The following is an 18,033-nucleotide window of genomic DNA, read 5'->3' as shown; positions in this document are numbered from 1 at the left end:
GTTTTTAATCGCGCTCCCTCCATTCAACCATGCATGCTCGCATTAGCTGAGAAAGGATCAGTGGATGATAGAAGAATTGACCCAGGCTTTTGCGTGAAACAGACCTAAATTGCCGCGGGCAGTGGATCACAAAACCTACCTCCGACTATAATAAAATGTCCGGCCATTCGTCAAATGGACGACTATATTTGACTATATTAATGCTAAGAGCCTCAGAAATTGGATTGATTGCAAGGGAACCTGTTCCTTTGCGTAATCCTATTGATGTTGTCTTTAGTTCTTAGCAACAGGCTAAAAATAGTGGGAACCGGAAACTGAGGGTTTGCAGAGGTTTGAGCCCGCGTGGTTATAAATAACACGCATGGAAGCATGGGCAGCGCATTCTCCTCACATCTGCCCTTTCCCCATCCGATTCATTTTGCGCCAACACATCCCTCCCCTCCTCTCTCACCTCACTTTTCCACCACACTCCTTACCACTTACAACACATTTCTTCTAGCCGACCTCACACAAACATGAAGCACATTTCATTCCTTACCTTCATCTCCCTTGCACTTTCCGTTTCAGCGGCTCCCCTCTCTGCTCGAGGCATCGCCGACGGAACCCTAAACAATGCGCACGTGGCAAGTGACATCTCTATCCTCAACACCCTTGTTGGCTCCAGCACCCAAAAGGTCGAGAACAACAATGCTAATACTCGCGCCGATGGCTGCAACAACAACTCGTTGAATCAAATCGATAAGCGCTGGTGTCGCCGCGGCATTGCGGATGGTTCGCTTAATAATGCCCATATATTAAGCAATATTGACCTCCTTAATGTGTTGGTTAACTCGAAACAACAGCGCGTGGAGAACAACAATGCAAACACAAAGGCCAAGGGGAAAGACAACAATTCTGTCAAGCAGTTCGATAAGCGAATTCTGGACGGTTCCCTTAACAACGCTCATATTGCGGACCATATATCGGTTGGCAATGTCCATGTCGATTCGGAGACCACTGAGGCACAAAATAACAACGCGAACACTAAGGCTCGTGGCAAAGGCAACAACTCTATTAATCAACTGGATAAACGGATCTTGGACGGCTCTCTCAACAATGCTCACATCCTCGACCAAATCTCCGCCCTCAACACTCTCATCAACTCCGAGACCTCCCAGGCGCAGAATAACAACGCCAACACAGAGGCTCGCGGAAAAGGCAACAACTCTATCAAGCAACTGGATAAGCGTGTCTTGGATGGTTCTCTCAACAATCTCCACCTCATCGACAACATTTCTCTCCTTAACACCAACATTAATTCCAAGTCCAGTGAAGTGCAAAATAACAATGCTAATACCGAGGCTAAGGGCAATTGCAACAACTCTGTGAATGGAAAATGCGGCAACAAGAACAAGAACAAAAACAAGAACAAGAAGAACAAGGGCAAGAAGAACAAGGGGAAGGGGAAGAGCAAGAATCGCCGCAACAACGGAAATTGCAAAGCATATTAATTCATATTTAGATATTTTACTTTACTTATTTTATTTAGCTGATTCAAATAATTTATCGCACAAAACAGTTTCTAATTTACAGTTTCTTATACCGTATTTAATGTTGTACCTCTTCGCAACACACTTTTTTGTGTTGAGTCCTAATTCGCCTATAAAGATCTATTATTTTTAATCCAAGAGAGCCAAAGCAATCATCCTCTCAACTATGAGAAAAATTCATTCTTCCCTTTCTGACTACCAGATGTGTGAAAAGATGTGAAATTCTCACAATTTGGCAATTCATTTAAACAACTCATTTCTTATTCACAAATATAAAGAGTATCATCCTTGTGTCTGAAAAAAGATAGATATCTTGAATATCGTCTTTTGTAGAGGAAAGGCGGAACGAGAGGAACAGCCCAAGCCTTATCCACCCACTCTGAAGTATGTACCCGGCGAAATTATTTCTCTGCAGCAATCTGCAAGAATTCTGGTTACTATATTTTTTCTTGCTCCGATTTTGCTGCGTCTAAAAAGGCGCAGTCTTGCTATTTATTTAAAGACAAATTCTATCACCTCTTACCTCTCTTTACGCTTCCTTTTCTTGTTTTTATTTTATTTTTTTTCATTATCTAGTATGCACGCCTAACTTTTGATTTGCCGAATGTAAGTTCCAGAAGATGTTGGAGGATGTTTTGTTTGTTCTATGTGATGAGAGTTAAAATAGGTTGTTTCAAACCGAAGCAAGAATCGCTTTACCACTTGCTTCCTTGTGGAGATTTAGGCCTCTGATTCCTTATTCTTTGTCCATTTCTAAATAATATTAGAGTTGACCAGAACTAATACCAACTCTTTTATGGATAGGTTCTATTCTAACGAGAGGATTCGGCATTTTTATAAAAATAAAAGAATTGATAGTTTAATAAATCAACCATTATCAATTGTTCAAATATCTTTACTGTTTACGTCTTAAAATGAAAAATCAAAACAAACACCCATGTTCACTATAGAATTCATAATATGCAAAGGAGTGGAAGGATCCAGTGTTTTGGCTGCTAACAGTCGTCAGCCATATAAGTTCGAGCAATTCGAGAAAAAGTTATTTGGAAGTCCTTGATGGGGAGCCCATTCCTAAGACACCTCCCCTGGGCTGGTCGTAATATAAGCCACCCGAAAAGCGACGAGATGGTGGGGAAGATGTTGCAGCATTAGGTGAAAGCCCTCTTTCGCACGATACTATACAGTCGTATATAATGGGTGAGAAAAATATAAAACTTCCAAGGTTAACCGCCCAATAAATGTCATACCAGAACGCGTCCGAGGAGACTCTCCAAAAGGTATACTCATCGGCACCGTCCCTGTCCCTGTCCCTATTATACCTGTAGGCCGGGCGCCATCCAGAGAGGAGCGAGAGCTAGACTTTGAGGTTGAACGAGAACGACTAGTCCCAGCCGGCGGCCCTTGTGGAATATGACCGTATCGAGGTGAAGGACTCTTCAAGGTCATGCATGAAGGGACGGTTTCTTCGGTAAGGAGGTCGTCCACTGGGAGATTGTCTTTGCGACGAAGATCGATAAGTTCGGTCTTCAGCCCTTTTATTTGATTGAGTTTATTTACATCTAAGTTAATGTGTTAGAGCAAGTCAGAAAGGATTAGCCTAACTGGAATGAGAGGAAAAAAAAACTTACATTCCTTCTCTATCATATCAGCCTTCTGTCGCAATGAGTTTACCTCACTCTTCAGCATCTCTACAACGCCCTGCGAGGGCGCACCTCCAAATTCTGAGGAGGACGAGGTTGGAGAGTGCGACAATGGCCATTTGTGATTTTTATTGTTCCTAGCGTTGTATCATAAAAACAACGTGTTAACCTGGATCGAAATAGAGTCCAATAAGAGAAAGTTTAATTACATGGAGGTCGGAGAGACGGGCGATTGCATCTGAAGAGCATCCAGTTGCTTCTGTAACCGATTTACAATATACTCCTGCTCCTGCTCAAGTTGGTTCTCCATATCCACTTTTTCTTTTTGCAACTTAATTGCCACAGGGGAAGGGGGAGATATAATGTTAATCCACAAGTTCAAATTAGTTATTCACATGATCAGTAAAATATACCTGGTAGAGTTTCTTTTGGAGCATATTGGTCATATATTCTTCCTCGCGCTCCACTTGCACTAGCAGTTCACTTTTTTCGCGCTTTAATCCTGCAATGCGCCTCAGCAAACGATTGCAGATGTACTCTTCCTCTTGTTCCGCGTGGGCATGCTATTAATAAACAGGTTTGATTAAAAGAAATTTAGCAAGAAGAAACTAGTAGAAGAACACTTGCCATGTCAACTGTTATTTGTCGTAGCATCTGGTTATCGTGTCGCAACGCATTGGTATGCCCATTCTCAATTTCTAGCTCAAGTTTCAGCTTTTGTATAGAAAGTTCCTGCTCACGTATAAGATCTTGTACTCGCTCGAGTTCAGCCGCGAGCACGAGCGGATCGTCGGAGTGAAGGATCTGAGGGTCCACGGCATTCATTTTAGAGCTAATTCAAAATGATATAGGAGGTGCAGGAGAGAGGAAGCAAGAACAGTTTTGAAACATTACTAAACTGAAACACAGATATATTAATCTCTGTCATTACCTAGTGCCTGCAGAGATGAATTGGGAACGGATCGTTTGCTCTGGCTGGGCCTATTCATGCAGGTTTGAAAAAAAATATAAATAATAGGAAAGGTCAGCCAAATGCATTTCCAACACACAGCGCAGTAGTTTTCAACATATGGTGGGCAACATTTGTTTCAGCGTCAACCAAATGAAAAGAGGACTCGGAATCTCTCGACATCACGAAGAAGAGAAACCAAATCTTCTTCGTTTACTCAGCATAAAGAGAGTCAACATATTTACCGAAGTTGCATCTTTAGGATGTGTATTGGCAATATCAACCTGTTTGGTTTCCGCCATGGTGATCGGCCAGTTGCTTCACGATAGACTTTAAGGTGGCCAAATGCTTTTATGGGAACACTGAAAGAGATAGTCACATCCGTGGCTTAAGACTCCATTTTTTATATTTGAAATTTACAACGCACTTAAAGACACCCAAAAGGGGTCAGACAGCCATCTCGCTTTTTTTTTATACGTTCTTCATTTACTTTCATAGCCAGACAGACACAATGCAGAATCCGCCCCCGATAACGCAGAACTCCGACCATTTTAACTCGCCTAAACCCCCCTCTGTTTCTCTTTCCTCCCCGGCATCAACTTCAGTCAGTGCAGATCTAACCGTCACCGAGCTTCTCGACAAGTATCGTGACATTGATGATCCTGAGCTGCTCAAGGTTATTTTGGTAGCAAAGGCTGAGGAGGACCGCGTAGGTTTTTTCGCCCCTAGGCTACTTTGATCTATTGGATTCATGGTTTAAATGCCTTTTTATTGGATATAGAGGCGGCAAGAAGAGGAGCGGGTGAGGCTCGAGCAGTTGAGACTACAAGGTCGGAAAGTCGAACTCGACATTCTCCTAGAGCAACGAAAGCCATGTACTCTATGTCCACACAGTGTGCCAAAGTAGTTATCCTGGGCCTATTCTAAAAACTCCATTTTTCTAATCAAACTCATCTTATCTAACCTAGCACGCCTCTTGAACCATCTGTGTCAACCTACTCTACATCTCCCTCCTCCGTCTTCACTCCGTTTGAGCTTCCACTCCCAAACCAAGCCTCCAATTCCAGTAGCTCCTCTCCTCGTCTTCATCAGCGACACTTTAGCCGTCCCAGATTACCTCGCCTCTCCGTCATCACTTCTCCAACAGTCCTTGCTGGTCCAACAACACAATTGCCCTCGCCAAACAACAGTGAACAACAGCAGTCACCGCGCAAGCGCAAAATATCACCCACCGCCGCAAACTCTTCAAGCTCAAGCGGGAGAGGCGTGAAAGGCATGTCCCACGAGGAGGTATTAGAGGCGGTACGGAGCAAAGTGCTTATGAACATGAAAGAGGGGAGAGAAGAAAAAGGGAATGCAGGAAAGAAGCATCAATCGCCTCTAACCTCAGAGGATTCACCGATAACATCGCCGGCATCGATTAAGCGATGATGTTAAATAGTCTTTATTCATGCGATATCCACCACTTTTTCTTCTTTTAATTTCCCTTCAACGCTGCTTTTTTTTATTGCTTTTATATACTATCTATCATATCGAAATATTTTTGCTTATCTATTTAATTAATTTTTTTTCTTAGTTTGTACTGCGAACAATTTTCAATTTCACTTCGGCTGAGGTTCAGCTAAGAGCAAGAATTGACAATTATACGCGTAATCTTTTTTTTTTTTTCTCTCTCTTACAGCTTAAATAAAGTATTTAAACGCTGAAAGTTTTTTCTTTTGTAAATAGCACGGAATTTTAACCTGAAACCCATCACTATTTCTGCCTTGCAATGACGAAATCTACAAGCATTGGACCCATTCCCGAGTTCCCGGTGCATGGGCTAATGCCAAAGGAGGTGAGAATAGCATGCAATTGGAAAGTGCAAATTCAAAATTAATAATGATCTCTATATTAGGACACTGAAGCGTCCTCATTCATTAAAAAGCATCCTAACTTCGATGGTCGCGGCATAGTTGTCGCGATTCTTGACACCGGTAAGACAATTAGCTTACAAGTGAGATAATCGAAGAAAATTGAGTGTTCCATTTTCGGATATCATTAGGACTTGACCCTGCTGCTGCCGGCATGCAGGTGACGACGGAGGGAAAGCCTAAGGTATTGGACATTATTGATTGTACTGGCTCTGGTAATACAAGTGTTCCCTTTTTTTTTTACCAATCGACCCTTTTTAACACCTAATATTTCTAAGGTGATGTTACCACTACCACTATTGTCAAACCGACTTTGGCCGAGGTAGATGGCAAGTCGTGCCCGATACTCAGCGGCCTGTCAGGGCGCACACTTACACTTAATCCAGAGTGGAAGAATCCAACGGGCGAATATCGACTGGGCATCAAGAGAGCGTGGGAACTTTTCCCTTCTTCATTAGTGAAGAGATTAACTCAGGTGAATATTAAAGAATTTTCGAGAACTACTCTTAGTGTGTTTTCACTAATACTACTACCTTGTATCTTTAGGAACGCCGTGAGAAATTCGAGATAGAGCATCATAGACTACTCGCTGAAGCCCGGAGTGAACTCGCCACATTCGAGCAATCAAATCCCTCTGTTCCCTCGGATTCACCCCTCGCTACCAAGAAGGCTGATCTTGAGGCACGCATCGAGGTTTTGAAAGAATTCCTCAAATCCTACGATGATGCAGGGCCTGTATTCGATGTTGTTGTATTCCATGATGGCGAGACATGGCGGGTTGTGGTCGATACCATGGAAAACGGAGATCTAAGGACACAAAAGCCCTTGACAGACTTCAGAAAGGAAAGAGAGTTTAGTCGGTTTACAAACCAGGATTTACTAAGCTTCTCCGTGAATATTTATGATAATGGTGATTTAGTCAGGTGATTTAAAGTTTATATCGTGTACTTGTAGCAGCTCTAATTTGTGTCTAATTTCCAAAGTATTGTTACAATGGCGGGGTCCCATGGAACCCACGTTGCCAGTATTGTTGCTGCATGCCATCCCGAGGAGCCTGCATTAAACGGAGTACATATATTCAAACTATCTGCTTTTCCTATTTTGCCTTGGATATTAATTTTTTATTTGTTTGCTTGATCTTGCTTCTCTTAGATGGCTCCAGGCGCTCAGGTGAATCCTCGAGATTGAATTTTTGCGCAATCTATATTTCTAAAAACGCTTATTTTGAATTAGATCGTCTCCCTTAAGATTGGTGACACGCGACTCGGCTCACTGGAGACCGGTACTGGCTTCGCTCGTGCCGCTGAAGCTCTCATCACTCACAAGTGTGATGTTGCAAATATGTCCTATGGTGAGGCTGCCTCGCTGCCTACCTTTGGCTATTTTGCAAAGCTTTTACGGACACAAGTGATCGGGCGGTTGCCTGGTTGCATCTTTGTCTGCTCCGCTGGCAATGAGGGACCGTGTGTCAGTACTATCGGAGCACCTGCAGGAATGTGGGCCGGAATGATCTCCGTGGGGGCTCACGTCAGCTATTCCCAACAGCAGGCTGAATATGCACTGCTGGACTATGTTCCTGAGCAGGCTTATACATGGAGTTCACGTGGTCCAACGGTGGATGGGTACAAAGGTGTGGACGTGTATGCTCCTGGAAGTGCTATTGCGAGCTTGCCGGTGTATGGACTACAAAAGTCGCAGCTTGCGAACGGAACTTCCATGTCAAGCCCAAATTGCGCCGGCTGTGTCGCCCTCCTTGTTTCAGCCCTGAAAGCAGAGGGTATGGATTGGACGCCCTACCGAGTCAGGGCAGCGTTGGTGCAGACGACTAAAGATATCGGAGACCCAATGGGGGTTGGTCTGATCCAAGTCGAAAAGGCGTGGGCGTACCTGGAGAAGTTCCGGGAGTATAAAGAACTGGATATGATGTTCGACGTAACGTGCATGGGCCCGGTAAGCACCAACACCCAAAATAACACACTCAAAAGTTTAGCATTAAAGACTGACAATATTATCCGATGGTTATTGCTAGGGTTTACCTTCCAGATCCGACCGAGGAATCTATCTGAGAGAACATGATGCCGCTGCGCGTATACAGACCCTCACCTGCTCTGCTAAACCCGTATTCATGCTCGACCCACTCTCTCCCAATGATTCTGCCATCCCGGCCTCAGATACCTCAAACCGGACTAAGTTTGATCTGGACATGCGACTTGCTCTTACCGCAACGGCCAGTTGGGTTCGCTGCCCGGACTTCTTGGCAATGGGAAGCTCAGGTCGCGATTTCCCTGTAAAAGTCGACCCGACGTGCCTCCCCACGGACGGGGGAGTGCACTATGCAGAGGTGCAGGCATTTGACACAAAATGCCCTGAGCGTGGCCCTGTTTTCACTCTCCCGGTAACCGTCCTCAAAAGCATTCAAACAGAGGATGGCAGAGTAGAATGGGAGGGTGTCAAACTCGGCCCAGGAGAAATTATCCGCAAGTTTGTGAATGTGCCTGCTGGAGCGACGTTTGGTGAGCTAGTGGTGAAGAACAGAAATGATGGAAGGAGGCACAAAGGGCAAGACAAGGCGGAAGAAACCGCCAGACTCTGGGTGCGGGTAATGCAGTTGGTTCCCCATACACGGTGAATATTTGACTCGAGAATAGCATCGTGGTCCAATTGGCTGACTCATCTATTATTCTTTTATTAACGTGGTGTATAGATTCACTCACACCGAGACTTCCTATGAGCTCACTCTTGCAAAAGGCTCCTATGCCTCTCCTTCCTCTCCTATGTATATGCACAAGAAACGCTTCGCACTCCAATCCAACACTGTGGTAGAAATTTGCCTGGCCCAGTTTTGGTCTTCTCCTGGAGAGCACACACTGGATGTTGACTTGTCCTTCGGAGGGGTGCAAGTCATCGCGGCTCAGGCAGGCGGTGCGGCAGGGGGAGAGGGCCGGATCTTACTGAATGGCGGGGATGGGGTCACGCGCATCGACGTTGAACCGAGAGTGCGCTTTGAAGAAAATGTCAACCCTAGCATAACGCTGGATGTGTTGCGGCGTGCCATTCGGCCGAGTGACGCCAGCATTCGCCCACTCAGCAAGGAGCGTGACGTCCTACCCACTACGCGACAAGCATATGGCCTTGTCCTGACTTATACCTTCAGGACTAGTGAGCCCAATACTCAAGTAACCGCACGATTCCCAGCCATCCAAGATCGCATGTATGATCACTTCTTGCGCGGCGTGTTTGGTATCCTGACTGACGCGGGTGGGCAAGTGATGGGTTATCTGGATATTTATCCTCGTAATATCAAGCTACCAAAGAAAGGAGAATACACACTGAGGATGCAGTTGACCTCAGAGGTCGAGGATATGTTAGAGAAGCTGAAGTCGTTGGTGTGCCTGCTGGACTCTAATCTACCTCGCTCGTTGTCTCTAGATGCCCACTCCTACGTCCAAGGGGCATTTACCGCTTCAAGCGGCACCTTCGGTAAACGCGCACTTGATAGGGGCTCTCGTGTGCCCGTTTATTTTGCTGCGCCGAATGACTGGTCGTCTCTGCCTAAGGACGCCAAACTGGGAGATATGTTGTGTGGACGGATGGAATTAGTGGGTAGTAGCGGAGGTAAAATTGAAGGTGGAGAATATCGGGTCGGATGGGTTGTACCACCCGAGCCGATCAAGGCAAAAGAGCCCTCAGACGAGGGAGGACGGGGCGGCGAGAAGGAGAAGGAGGACCCTGCAAAGGCCTTGAACGATGCCGTGAGGGACGCGAAGATCGCCCATGCAAAGAAGTTGTCCTCCGATCGAGAGGCTCAACAAGCTTTACTCACCGACCTGCTCAACTCCGATCCAACCCACCTCCCACTACTGATGACCAACCTTGACGTCGCCCTCGAAGTGTTCGAGGCCTCACCCTCCGAGGAAACCGCGAGGAGAGCAGAGAAGGCGGCCTCTATGGTGGTGGAAAAAGCTGGTCCACCCGACGAAGTTGCCGCGTTCCTTGGGATCAAATCTTCTGGGGCGGAGGAGAGTAAAGAGGTGAAGAACAAGAGGAAAGAGATGGAGAAACGACGAGACGCGATTATTGCGGGACTGCGGGGTCGTCATCGTGCTCTCTCCTATCTCTGCCAGAAAGGCACCGATCAGCAAGAGGGTGAGAGGAAAGAGGCCGAAGAACTCGAGGCAACATACCGTCTCCTCTGCCAGTGGACCGATCTACCTCCTTCCTCTGCAGATTGGCAGGCCCTCCTACCCTATCTTGAGCGCGAACGACGTGCACTCCGCTACGGAAATGTCCTAAAGGCGCTGAACAAGTTCTTGGCAGACGTGGAGGTGAGTGGTTCGGCGCTGGCAGATGCGAAGAAAGCTTGGAAGATGAAGCGTGAGCTGGTGAGCGAATTGGGTTGGAAGCCATGGGAAAAATACCTGGCCGGATGGGAATTGAAGTTGTGGCCGGTGTGTGCTGCCCCCTTCTAGAGAATGCTCAAAACTAAATTATCTCTAGGCTGGTTCTCCTCGTCCAGCGTGCTGTCAAACCCTGCTCTTTTTTGGTGCTGGGCGGCAGCTTAATCTTAATGTTATGAATGGAAGCTTGCATTTTATTTCATCTTTTCTGGGGTGATTCTTCAACTCTTAGGAATAAAAGTTCGTCATTTATGTTTATTAAAGGGAAATATTGATAAAAGCAACAAAATACTGCTGGCCCCGCCGCTTTGATTAATATTTTTGTTATTGTCTAGAGCTATCTCGTCAAAAAAGCATCCAGTGATTCCAGTATCCCGTCTACAAACTGCTCTTCTGAGAACTTCTTCACCACACTCTCTCTTCCTCTTTCTCGCATCCGCCACCTCTCTTGCTCTGGCATAGAGAGCACCGTGTGCAATGCCATTGCGAATTCTTCGGCAGTCTCAGCAAGATATCCCGTCCGCTCTCCCTTCCACTCAACTACGATGTCGAGTTTAGGCCCCCCACTATTGTGGACCACTGGAATTAATCCTGCCGCCATATACTCCACCACCCCGATGCCAAAGTGCTCGTTCCACATCGTGTGAATCCCTATTTGCCCCCGTGCTAGCCAATGCAGTAACTTCTCGTACGGGGCGTTCACCTCAAAATGCACAAGATCGATAATATTGAGCTCTGTGGCTAGGGCTTTAAGAGCCTCGATGCGCTCTTCGTCGCCCGCATTGCGCGCGCTTCCCACAAGCACTAATTTCAATCCTTTCTCTCTATAGGCGGGATATCGCTTCACGAGCTCGCTGATCGCCCGTAGCTGAAGCGGGTGATCTTTCTCGGGTCGGAACTGTGCAACGCTCACGATTATCCCTTCCTCCCGCTCCTCGCCCTCCAGTTTTATTCTCCTAAGTCGTTCTGTATCGCAGGGTGGATACACAATTTGCGCGTTTGTATGCCACAGGGAGTCGATATGTGATTTTGTCCAGCTCGAATTAACCATGACGGCATCGGAGTGAGAGCCGAAGAAAGTGTAGAGTGCTGCGAACGCGTGGTAGTAAATTAGCTTAGCCCTGGAAAGAACAGGATTCCTGGAAATATGGGATTGGTTGTTATGAGCGGAGACACGGCCACTAATACGTCGTAGCATATCCGAACTATAGAAGAAGTTAAAATAAGGAGAAGCAAAATTGCGTTAGCATGTGAATCAAAATGGAACAGGATTAGGCTGGCGTGCCAGTAAATCAACCTGATAGTAGGATAGTGCACATATGAAGCTACAGGGCACCCGCAGAGAAGTTTGACAAGAGGATACGTGAAAGAATAGCCCATCGTGTCTACATTGATATGATTTAGCCGGAGCAGTTCAAAATGGGGGTGGTGATGGATTAAGGCTTTTTACCAAAATAAATGTCAGGTACTAATAAATTGAGGGCCTCCCACCCAAGAACCATAGACCCGAGCGCTTGACCCAACAAAGTGAAGCGCGGGTACCTTTTATCCTCCACCCATTTTCTTCCTTGAAGAAACACAAATACTATTCGATCCGTATCTAGTTCGATATTGAATCGTTCCTAAAAAAGGCAAACTATAGACATGTTGAAATCCCAATGGGATTCATAGAGCGGATAAGCCTACTTTGGCACGGGAAATAATTTGATCTTTAGTCGCATCCGTATCGCCTGTATAGATCGCGCAAACTACATAAGGGTAGGCTGCGAGCACATCGCGAACACAGCACCAGAGAACGCGCTCTCCTCCTCCACCTGCATTACTATATGTATATATTTTCATTCATGTCAGCATTTGACGTTCAACATGACTTAGAAATCTACTCCATATACGCACCAGTACGGATGAAATAACCCTAATACAACCGGCTCTCGCTGTCCTGCTTGACCACCCTCCAATTTAACACTCTCGAGGAGTCGGGATCGGGTTTTAGAGCGAATTCGGGCTATATGTCTGCGTGCGAAGAGGAGAGTGAAGGTGAAGGTAATGCCAAGAAGAAGTAGAAAGAATGAAAGAAGAAGCCCCGTGTAAAATATGAAAGCGGCAAAGGATGAAGGCGCCGCCATTGTTTTCCACCTCTTAAAGGATGAATGGTACTCTAGAGAATCGAGATGGGGAAAAGACCTTAAGTATGAGTTGGCAGTCACACCCTACTCTATTTCAATTGTTCCATCAAATATGGTAGGTTGCTGAAGCGAGTATAAATTCCTCTGAGTCTCTCTTCGAATCCCGAATGAATATGCCACCCTATCTCCCCTCAGCAACATCGACTCGACTTCTTGTGTTAGTAGGACCCCCTGGGTGTGGAAAGTCCACATTTGCCTCCGCATTGGTTAATGCCCTTCCTAATTGGGTCCGCGTCAACCAGGATGATTTGGGCTCTCGCCAGGCTTGCGAATCGCTTGCACGCGCCTCTTTGCCAAGGAATAATGTCGTGATAGATAGGTGCAATTTCGATAATCGACAGAGAGGGGTATGGATTAGGATTGGTCAGAATGCAGGTGTGAACGTGGAATGCATATTTTTCGGAACAAGCTATGAGGTGGGATTAAACCTTTATCTCTTGACATTCCATTTCGTCAATCACTAATCAAAATCCCTTCATTTTACCAAAGGAATGTGAGCGTAGAATTATTAGTCGCCAAAATCATCCCACTGGAGTGGAGGGACCGCGTGGCATAGAAATCTTACGTCGCTTTGTAGATGATCTTAGGGAACCACGTCTTGAAGAAGGCTTTCATCGCGTAATGACAATAATGCCATGGCCAACCAGTACATATGGAGCCGATGAGGTTAGAGAGATAATAGAGAGACTAGATCGTATGCCTATCCAGGAGGTTCGTCGAAGAAGACACTATGGAGGCAACAGAGGATATCATGGTGGGAGAAGCCACCATGAAGATAGAAGTGGAAGAAGTGGATATTATGGCGGAAGAGAGAGGCACTTCTCGAGTATGCCGTGGAGGCCACCTTCCCAAAGCCTCCATCCTCCATCTCAACCTCCACTTCCCCGAGATGGAATATCCGCCAACCACACCGGCCACTCTTGGGCGGCTATAGCAAGTAACCCTCCCCCGCCTCACTCAAGCCCCTGAGCGTGGCTCGCAGAAGTTTGTATTCCTAACTTTCATTTATCCCCCTCTCCCCAATTTTTGTATTACTTGTAATTATTTAATTCAAATAATATCACTGTGAATTCCTTCTGTTTCAGATAGAAATAAAGCCGCTGGAATAAACCAGAGAAGCACTAATATACAGGTTAGTAGAAGATCATTAGAGGGAGAGAAAATAGAAGGCAAAACAAGGACAAGGGCAATAGAACTCCTCTCAATTCCACTTTCAAAGAAAAAACAAAATAAAAAACGAACAAATAAACAGCTAGCAAAGTTGAAAGAGGCAATTGAAAATGAATGATACACACGGACAGCAACAAATAATAGATAGAGTAGATATTAAAAAAAATCAAAGGATAATATGTACAATAAATAATTTACTATATCAAATTCACAGAGCTATTGTTGACAGAGAGGGGCGAGGGTGAAGGCGGTGTAATATATGCACGTGTGTCCTCCCACCTTCTTTCTCTTGTTCTACCTCTCAGCGTATCCACCCTAGCCCCAGCATCTTCCTCCTCAGAAGCCTCAGGAGTAATTGACTCGATCCATGTATCAGGCCTTGGAGGCCGCGGAATGGGGGGAAGAGGCTGCTTTGGGGGCGGGACTGAGGGTGGAATGGAGCGGTGGTGATGCCTTGTGCGCTTCTTTCCCGAGGTGCAAGAGTGTGGAAGGGCGAAGGAAAAGCGGAGAAGAGGAGAGAGGTGGGGTAGAAGGTCCGACTCGGTTATGCTAAGATCATAGCCCTATGAGTTGTCAACGTAAGAGGTATTAAGTTAAATGCTCTCGTTGAGGAGGGAGGAATGGCAAGAATAAGACCACGTACGAGCAGCATGAGCAGTTGTCTTTCCATTAAATTAATCTCCTTGAGTTCAAACCATGGGCAAGCCCGCGCCCACGTTTTATTCCTAGGTGCTGTATCGTTCACTACTTTACTGGCGACTATGAGCGTCGCGAGTAAAATCCTGTGGGCAGTGCATTCGAGTCCGTGCGCGTCCGCAGGAAGGCGTTGGTATAGACGGTCGAGTAGGGGGAGGGTGGCGAAGAGGGTGCCGTTGGAGATGGGCATGTGGCAGGTAAGCATGCGGAGGAAAGTTGGAAGTGGAGGAAGGAGGACAGCAGAACGCACCGGAGTACACGGCAGAACACGGGCAGCCATGTTGGCGATGTACGCTAATAAGAGAATGGAGGGTTAACGCAAGAGAGTCAATGGGAAGGAGAGAGCGAGAGGCAACGCTTACTTGTCATGTCCTCCGTTATAGGGCCTTTGACCAAGAGTTCCAACTCAAACAAGTTAGCCATGTCGCCATGTGAGAGTGTGGAGAACAGAGCAGAATGGAGAGCGGTAAAGAGAAGAGCGCGGTGGTTTGTGTTCTCACCAGGAAAAAAAAAATGGGAAAAACTTATTATGTGAGAAAAATTTTTTCGCCACCACACAACATTACATGTCACAGCGGTACCCGATAACTTGCTTCCGGCTTGGATCGGCTAAATAAGGGGGGCGTAGAGATTAGGGCTGACTCTCCGGAAATTCTGCACTGCTCTTGTGACGTATTGATTCTCGGTAAAATCTCCCGCGCAAAAAACATGATTACTTTCCTCTTCAATCTGTGTTCAAAATCGAACGATCAAAGTCCGATAATAATCGTATATGACGCGTGCACAGAACTTTCCCTATGGTTCTGCGTATTTCTCAGGGAGGTTTATAAAACCCTTGGATCGCTCTCCTCGACCTATGCATTTCTCCTTACTCTTCAAAAATCCTTCTCTCTCTCCCGCCTCGCTAATCTTTCGACAGCAATTAACTCGAACCATGTCTTCCCACGCCCTTCTCAACAAGCCCGCTCCACGCGGCCTTAAGCTTCAAAACCAAGACGGCAAGGAGGTAACCCTGGTCGATGACTTCGCCGGCAAATCTGCCGTCATCTACTTCTATCCCAAGGACGAAACCTCGGGCTGCACTGCTCAGGCTTGCGCATTTAGGGATAACTACGAAGTGTTCCAACAGCATGGAGCTGAGGTCGTTGGAATTTCTTCCGACTCTGTGGACTCTCACAAGGCCTTTGCATCTAACCGGAGACTCCCATTCACGTTGTTGGCCGATCCCAAGGGCGAAGCTCGTAAGGCATTCCAGGTCCCCAATACGCTTGGCTTGCTACCTGGTAGAGCCACCTATATCATCGGACCCGATGGAACTGTGAAGGGCTATTTCAACTCCATGACGGACATTCAAGGACATATCAAAGCATCGCTGGAGCTCATCCAGAAACTCAAGGAATAAGTGTTGTACATTATGTATTAATCCCTGTTATTGTTAGACTAGAAAAATTACATAAATGTACCTTGCTACACCCAAAACAATTTCAAATATATGTTTTCTCCAAAATCCTTTATTATCCTTCAGAATCCCAGAGCTATACAGACCGGATTATCATATTATTCAAGATATCCTATCTTAATTATTCGGAAAGAGCATTGCTCATTTCAATGATAGAGCTGACCGAGAATAGGATCGTATCATATCCTCAAGCATTATTATAGTTCTTATATCTTATATCCTCTACGAATTGAATGCCAAGTCTCCCAAATTTGACGCCATTTGATCAGGGCATAATATGTCAGAAACAAGGCCCTATTTTGCATGTATTTGTTTTAGCGCCGCAGTGCAATGCCAGTTGGCATCCGCTATAAACCCAATTTGATGAGGTTCGCTATACCGGGCATTATTGAAGAAGATCCAGAAGATTTCTGGCAGGACTTACAATCTTGCCATACAAAGAATAGCTAAAGACAGCAAGTCTTTGAAACTCTTCTTGAATAGATAGTACTGAATAGTTGTTTTGCTATTAGCATTGTGACGTGTTTTGTTTTATTTAGTCAAATATGACTCGATTTGGATGCTGGACACTGTGCAAGTTTAAACGATCCAACATGAGGTCACATGAAAAACATTATGGTCTTTTTGGGCAGTGAGCTACCATAAGTGCATTACATAATAGCTTTATTAAACCATTGAAGTTAAAGAAGGCAAACTCTTACTCTTCATCATAATCAAAATTTAACACTACATTAAACCACCAATAAAGGGCTTCTGCTCTCAATATTTCCCATTGTACCCCTAAGATGCCTTAACAAGAACCCACAGGATTACCCTAGAAGAGCCAACCCACCACCCTCTACCGGTTATATCCTAAAAACATAGTATGTCCTTGTATTCTATATTATAGAATATTTATGTTGAGTGAATCAGACAAGTATATCTGAAGGTATGGCGTCAAGGAAATTGGTGAACACTCGGCAAAAAGTGCCGTATATGAAGGCACTCAAACAAGTGCGAGTGCGTTATTTCAATTGTGTTTTACGCTCCATGCCTTTCTCTCTAGTTTATGCTGGTATGAGGTTGTGAATACTTCTGATGAGTTTTAATCCCCTTTGCAGTTCTTTGGTGACATCTTTGCAAGGATGGACTATCTTCACAGTTTTATAGTATTGACGCCATTAAAAAGGTTTATCCAATATCCTAATAGTATGGAAGAGGGTTTAATGACAGTTGTTTTGTGACAAGACCCTCTTTATGGGGGGCTGAGCTTCGTATACCTTTTATTCTCACTCAAGAATTTGTATAAGAATATATTTTCATTACAATGAGCTCTATTGAGCCGTTACCCGGACTTAATTGATGTCAGTTTTCTTCTAATAAAAGTGAAAATATATCTAGTCTAGAACGCATGTAGGCCTTTTTTTTTTCCTGTTATTATTATTTCGAGATAACCAAGATATACACAATGAAATTTGAATGTACATCAAGTCATATTTGACTGATTATTAAGTCACACGTTCATTTATTACACGGAAAGAAAATAGATAATAAATTCGATAGCATATAATTCGCGTTCTCCTCCTAATCAATGTCACAAATCGAAGGTAAATCCATATATATATATTTGTTCATTTTCATACAATTATATTAATATACTTTTCTAACCTCATTTAAGATTTCGATCCTATGAGCACCGATGATCTGGATGAACTGATGGATTCTACTCCCTCTTCCATGGTGAGCGGTCGTGATGAGATTATAGGCAGAATATCAAGGGTACACGAGCGAATTGTGCATAGTGATTTCTATAATGGTGGATAATTGACGTTGCTTCTGATTACGTTTACAAAACTAATTCGCTTTTTTTTTGCGATAGACTTTGAAGATGATTTTGATGACGAGGATCTAAAATAATCTGGAATCTTGTTGTGAACAATGAAAGAAAAAGATTCATCTTCCATTGAGAATTACTCCAAGACTTTTGTAATTTCTCTATAGTACAATCACATTTGATCGTTAAATTTTACATTTACAATTCTTAAGCTGTATGATTCTCCAGGTTTTCTATAAAACAGCAAGCTACTGTTATCTACTAATATTCCTCTCCTCTTA

General features: G+C 44.9%; 9 protein-coding genes across 9 annotated transcripts; 6 read left to right on the top strand and 3 right to left on the bottom strand.

Moving 5' to 3' along the window:
* Window positions 1–515: 515 nt before the first annotated feature.
* On the top strand, window positions 516–1,490 carry VTP21DRAFT_5020 (uncharacterized protein; the record flags this gene model as incomplete). The annotated part of the gene is made up of 1 exon (XM_069395497.1): window positions 516–1,490. One exon carries the CDS (start codon window positions 516–518, stop codon window positions 1,488–1,490), a length of 975 nt encoding a protein of 324 aa, XP_069248636.1.
* A 1,078-nt stretch (window positions 1,491–2,568) lies between these two features.
* On the bottom strand, window positions 2,569–4,420 carry VTP21DRAFT_5019 (uncharacterized protein; the record flags this gene model as incomplete). The annotated part of the gene is made up of 8 exons (XM_069395495.1): window positions 2,569–2,705; window positions 2,777–3,088; window positions 3,158–3,306; window positions 3,379–3,500; window positions 3,583–3,732; window positions 3,797–4,001; window positions 4,101–4,150; window positions 4,364–4,420. The coding sequence occupies 8 exons, from the start codon at window positions 4,418–4,420 to the stop codon at window positions 2,569–2,571; spliced, it is 1,182 nt and encodes a 393-aa protein (XP_069248635.1).
* A 209-nt stretch (window positions 4,421–4,629) lies between these two features.
* VTP21DRAFT_5018 (uncharacterized protein) lies at window positions 4,630–5,549 on the top strand (the record flags this gene model as incomplete). Its single annotated transcript, XM_069395494.1, has 3 exons — window positions 4,630–4,827; window positions 4,900–5,021; window positions 5,087–5,549. 3 exons carry the CDS (start codon window positions 4,630–4,632, stop codon window positions 5,547–5,549), a joined length of 783 nt encoding a protein of 260 aa, XP_069248634.1.
* Window positions 5,550–5,889: 340 nt separating this feature from the next.
* VTP21DRAFT_5017 (uncharacterized protein) lies at window positions 5,890–10,500 on the top strand (the record flags this gene model as incomplete). The annotated part of the gene is made up of 10 exons (XM_069395493.1): window positions 5,890–5,955; window positions 6,016–6,094; window positions 6,163–6,246; window positions 6,310–6,506; window positions 6,578–6,954; window positions 7,015–7,099; window positions 7,184–7,201; window positions 7,265–7,981; window positions 8,061–8,656; window positions 8,736–10,500. 10 exons carry the CDS (start codon window positions 5,890–5,892, stop codon window positions 10,498–10,500), a joined length of 3,984 nt encoding a protein of 1,327 aa, XP_069248633.1.
* Window positions 10,501–10,765: 265 nt separating this feature from the next.
* Window positions 10,766–12,554, bottom strand: VTP21DRAFT_5016 (uncharacterized protein; the record flags this gene model as incomplete). The annotated part of the gene is made up of 5 exons (XM_069395492.1): window positions 10,766–11,633; window positions 11,726–11,813; window positions 11,879–12,050; window positions 12,115–12,250; window positions 12,325–12,554. 5 exons carry the CDS (start codon window positions 12,552–12,554, stop codon window positions 10,766–10,768), a joined length of 1,494 nt encoding a protein of 497 aa, XP_069248632.1.
* A 167-nt stretch (window positions 12,555–12,721) lies between these two features.
* On the top strand, window positions 12,722–13,583 carry VTP21DRAFT_5015 (uncharacterized protein; the record flags this gene model as incomplete). Its single annotated transcript, XM_069395491.1, has 2 exons — window positions 12,722–13,030; window positions 13,104–13,583. The coding sequence occupies 2 exons, from the start codon at window positions 12,722–12,724 to the stop codon at window positions 13,581–13,583; spliced, it is 789 nt and encodes a 262-aa protein (XP_069248631.1).
* Window positions 13,584–13,981: 398 nt separating this feature from the next.
* On the bottom strand, window positions 13,982–14,903 carry VTP21DRAFT_5014 (uncharacterized protein; the record flags this gene model as incomplete). Its single annotated transcript, XM_069395490.1, has 3 exons — window positions 13,982–14,347; window positions 14,428–14,774; window positions 14,843–14,903. The coding sequence occupies 3 exons, from the start codon at window positions 14,901–14,903 to the stop codon at window positions 13,982–13,984; spliced, it is 774 nt and encodes a 257-aa protein (XP_069248630.1).
* Window positions 14,904–15,336: 433 nt separating this feature from the next.
* VTP21DRAFT_5013 (uncharacterized protein) lies at window positions 15,337–15,882 on the top strand (the record flags this gene model as incomplete). Its single annotated transcript, XM_069395489.1, has 1 exon — window positions 15,337–15,882. The coding sequence occupies one exon, from the start codon at window positions 15,337–15,339 to the stop codon at window positions 15,880–15,882; it is 546 nt and encodes a 181-aa protein (XP_069248629.1).
* A 1,627-nt stretch (window positions 15,883–17,509) lies between these two features.
* On the top strand, window positions 17,510–17,835 carry VTP21DRAFT_5012 (uncharacterized protein; the record flags this gene model as incomplete). The annotated part of the gene is made up of 3 exons (XM_069395488.1): window positions 17,510–17,525; window positions 17,597–17,734; window positions 17,798–17,835. The coding sequence occupies 3 exons, from the start codon at window positions 17,510–17,512 to the stop codon at window positions 17,833–17,835; spliced, it is 192 nt and encodes a 63-aa protein (XP_069248628.1).
* Window positions 17,836–18,033: the final 198 nt, after the last annotated feature.

Source organism: Calcarisporiella thermophila (assembly GCF_041956535.1).
Source record: "Calcarisporiella thermophila strain CBS 279.70 unplaced genomic scaffold VTP21scaffold_20, whole genome shotgun sequence".
NCBI lineage: Eukaryota > Fungi > Calcarisporiellomycota > Calcarisporiellomycetes > Calcarisporiellales > Calcarisporiellaceae > Calcarisporiella > Calcarisporiella thermophila.
This window is presented reverse-complemented; position numbering and strand designations above follow the sequence as displayed.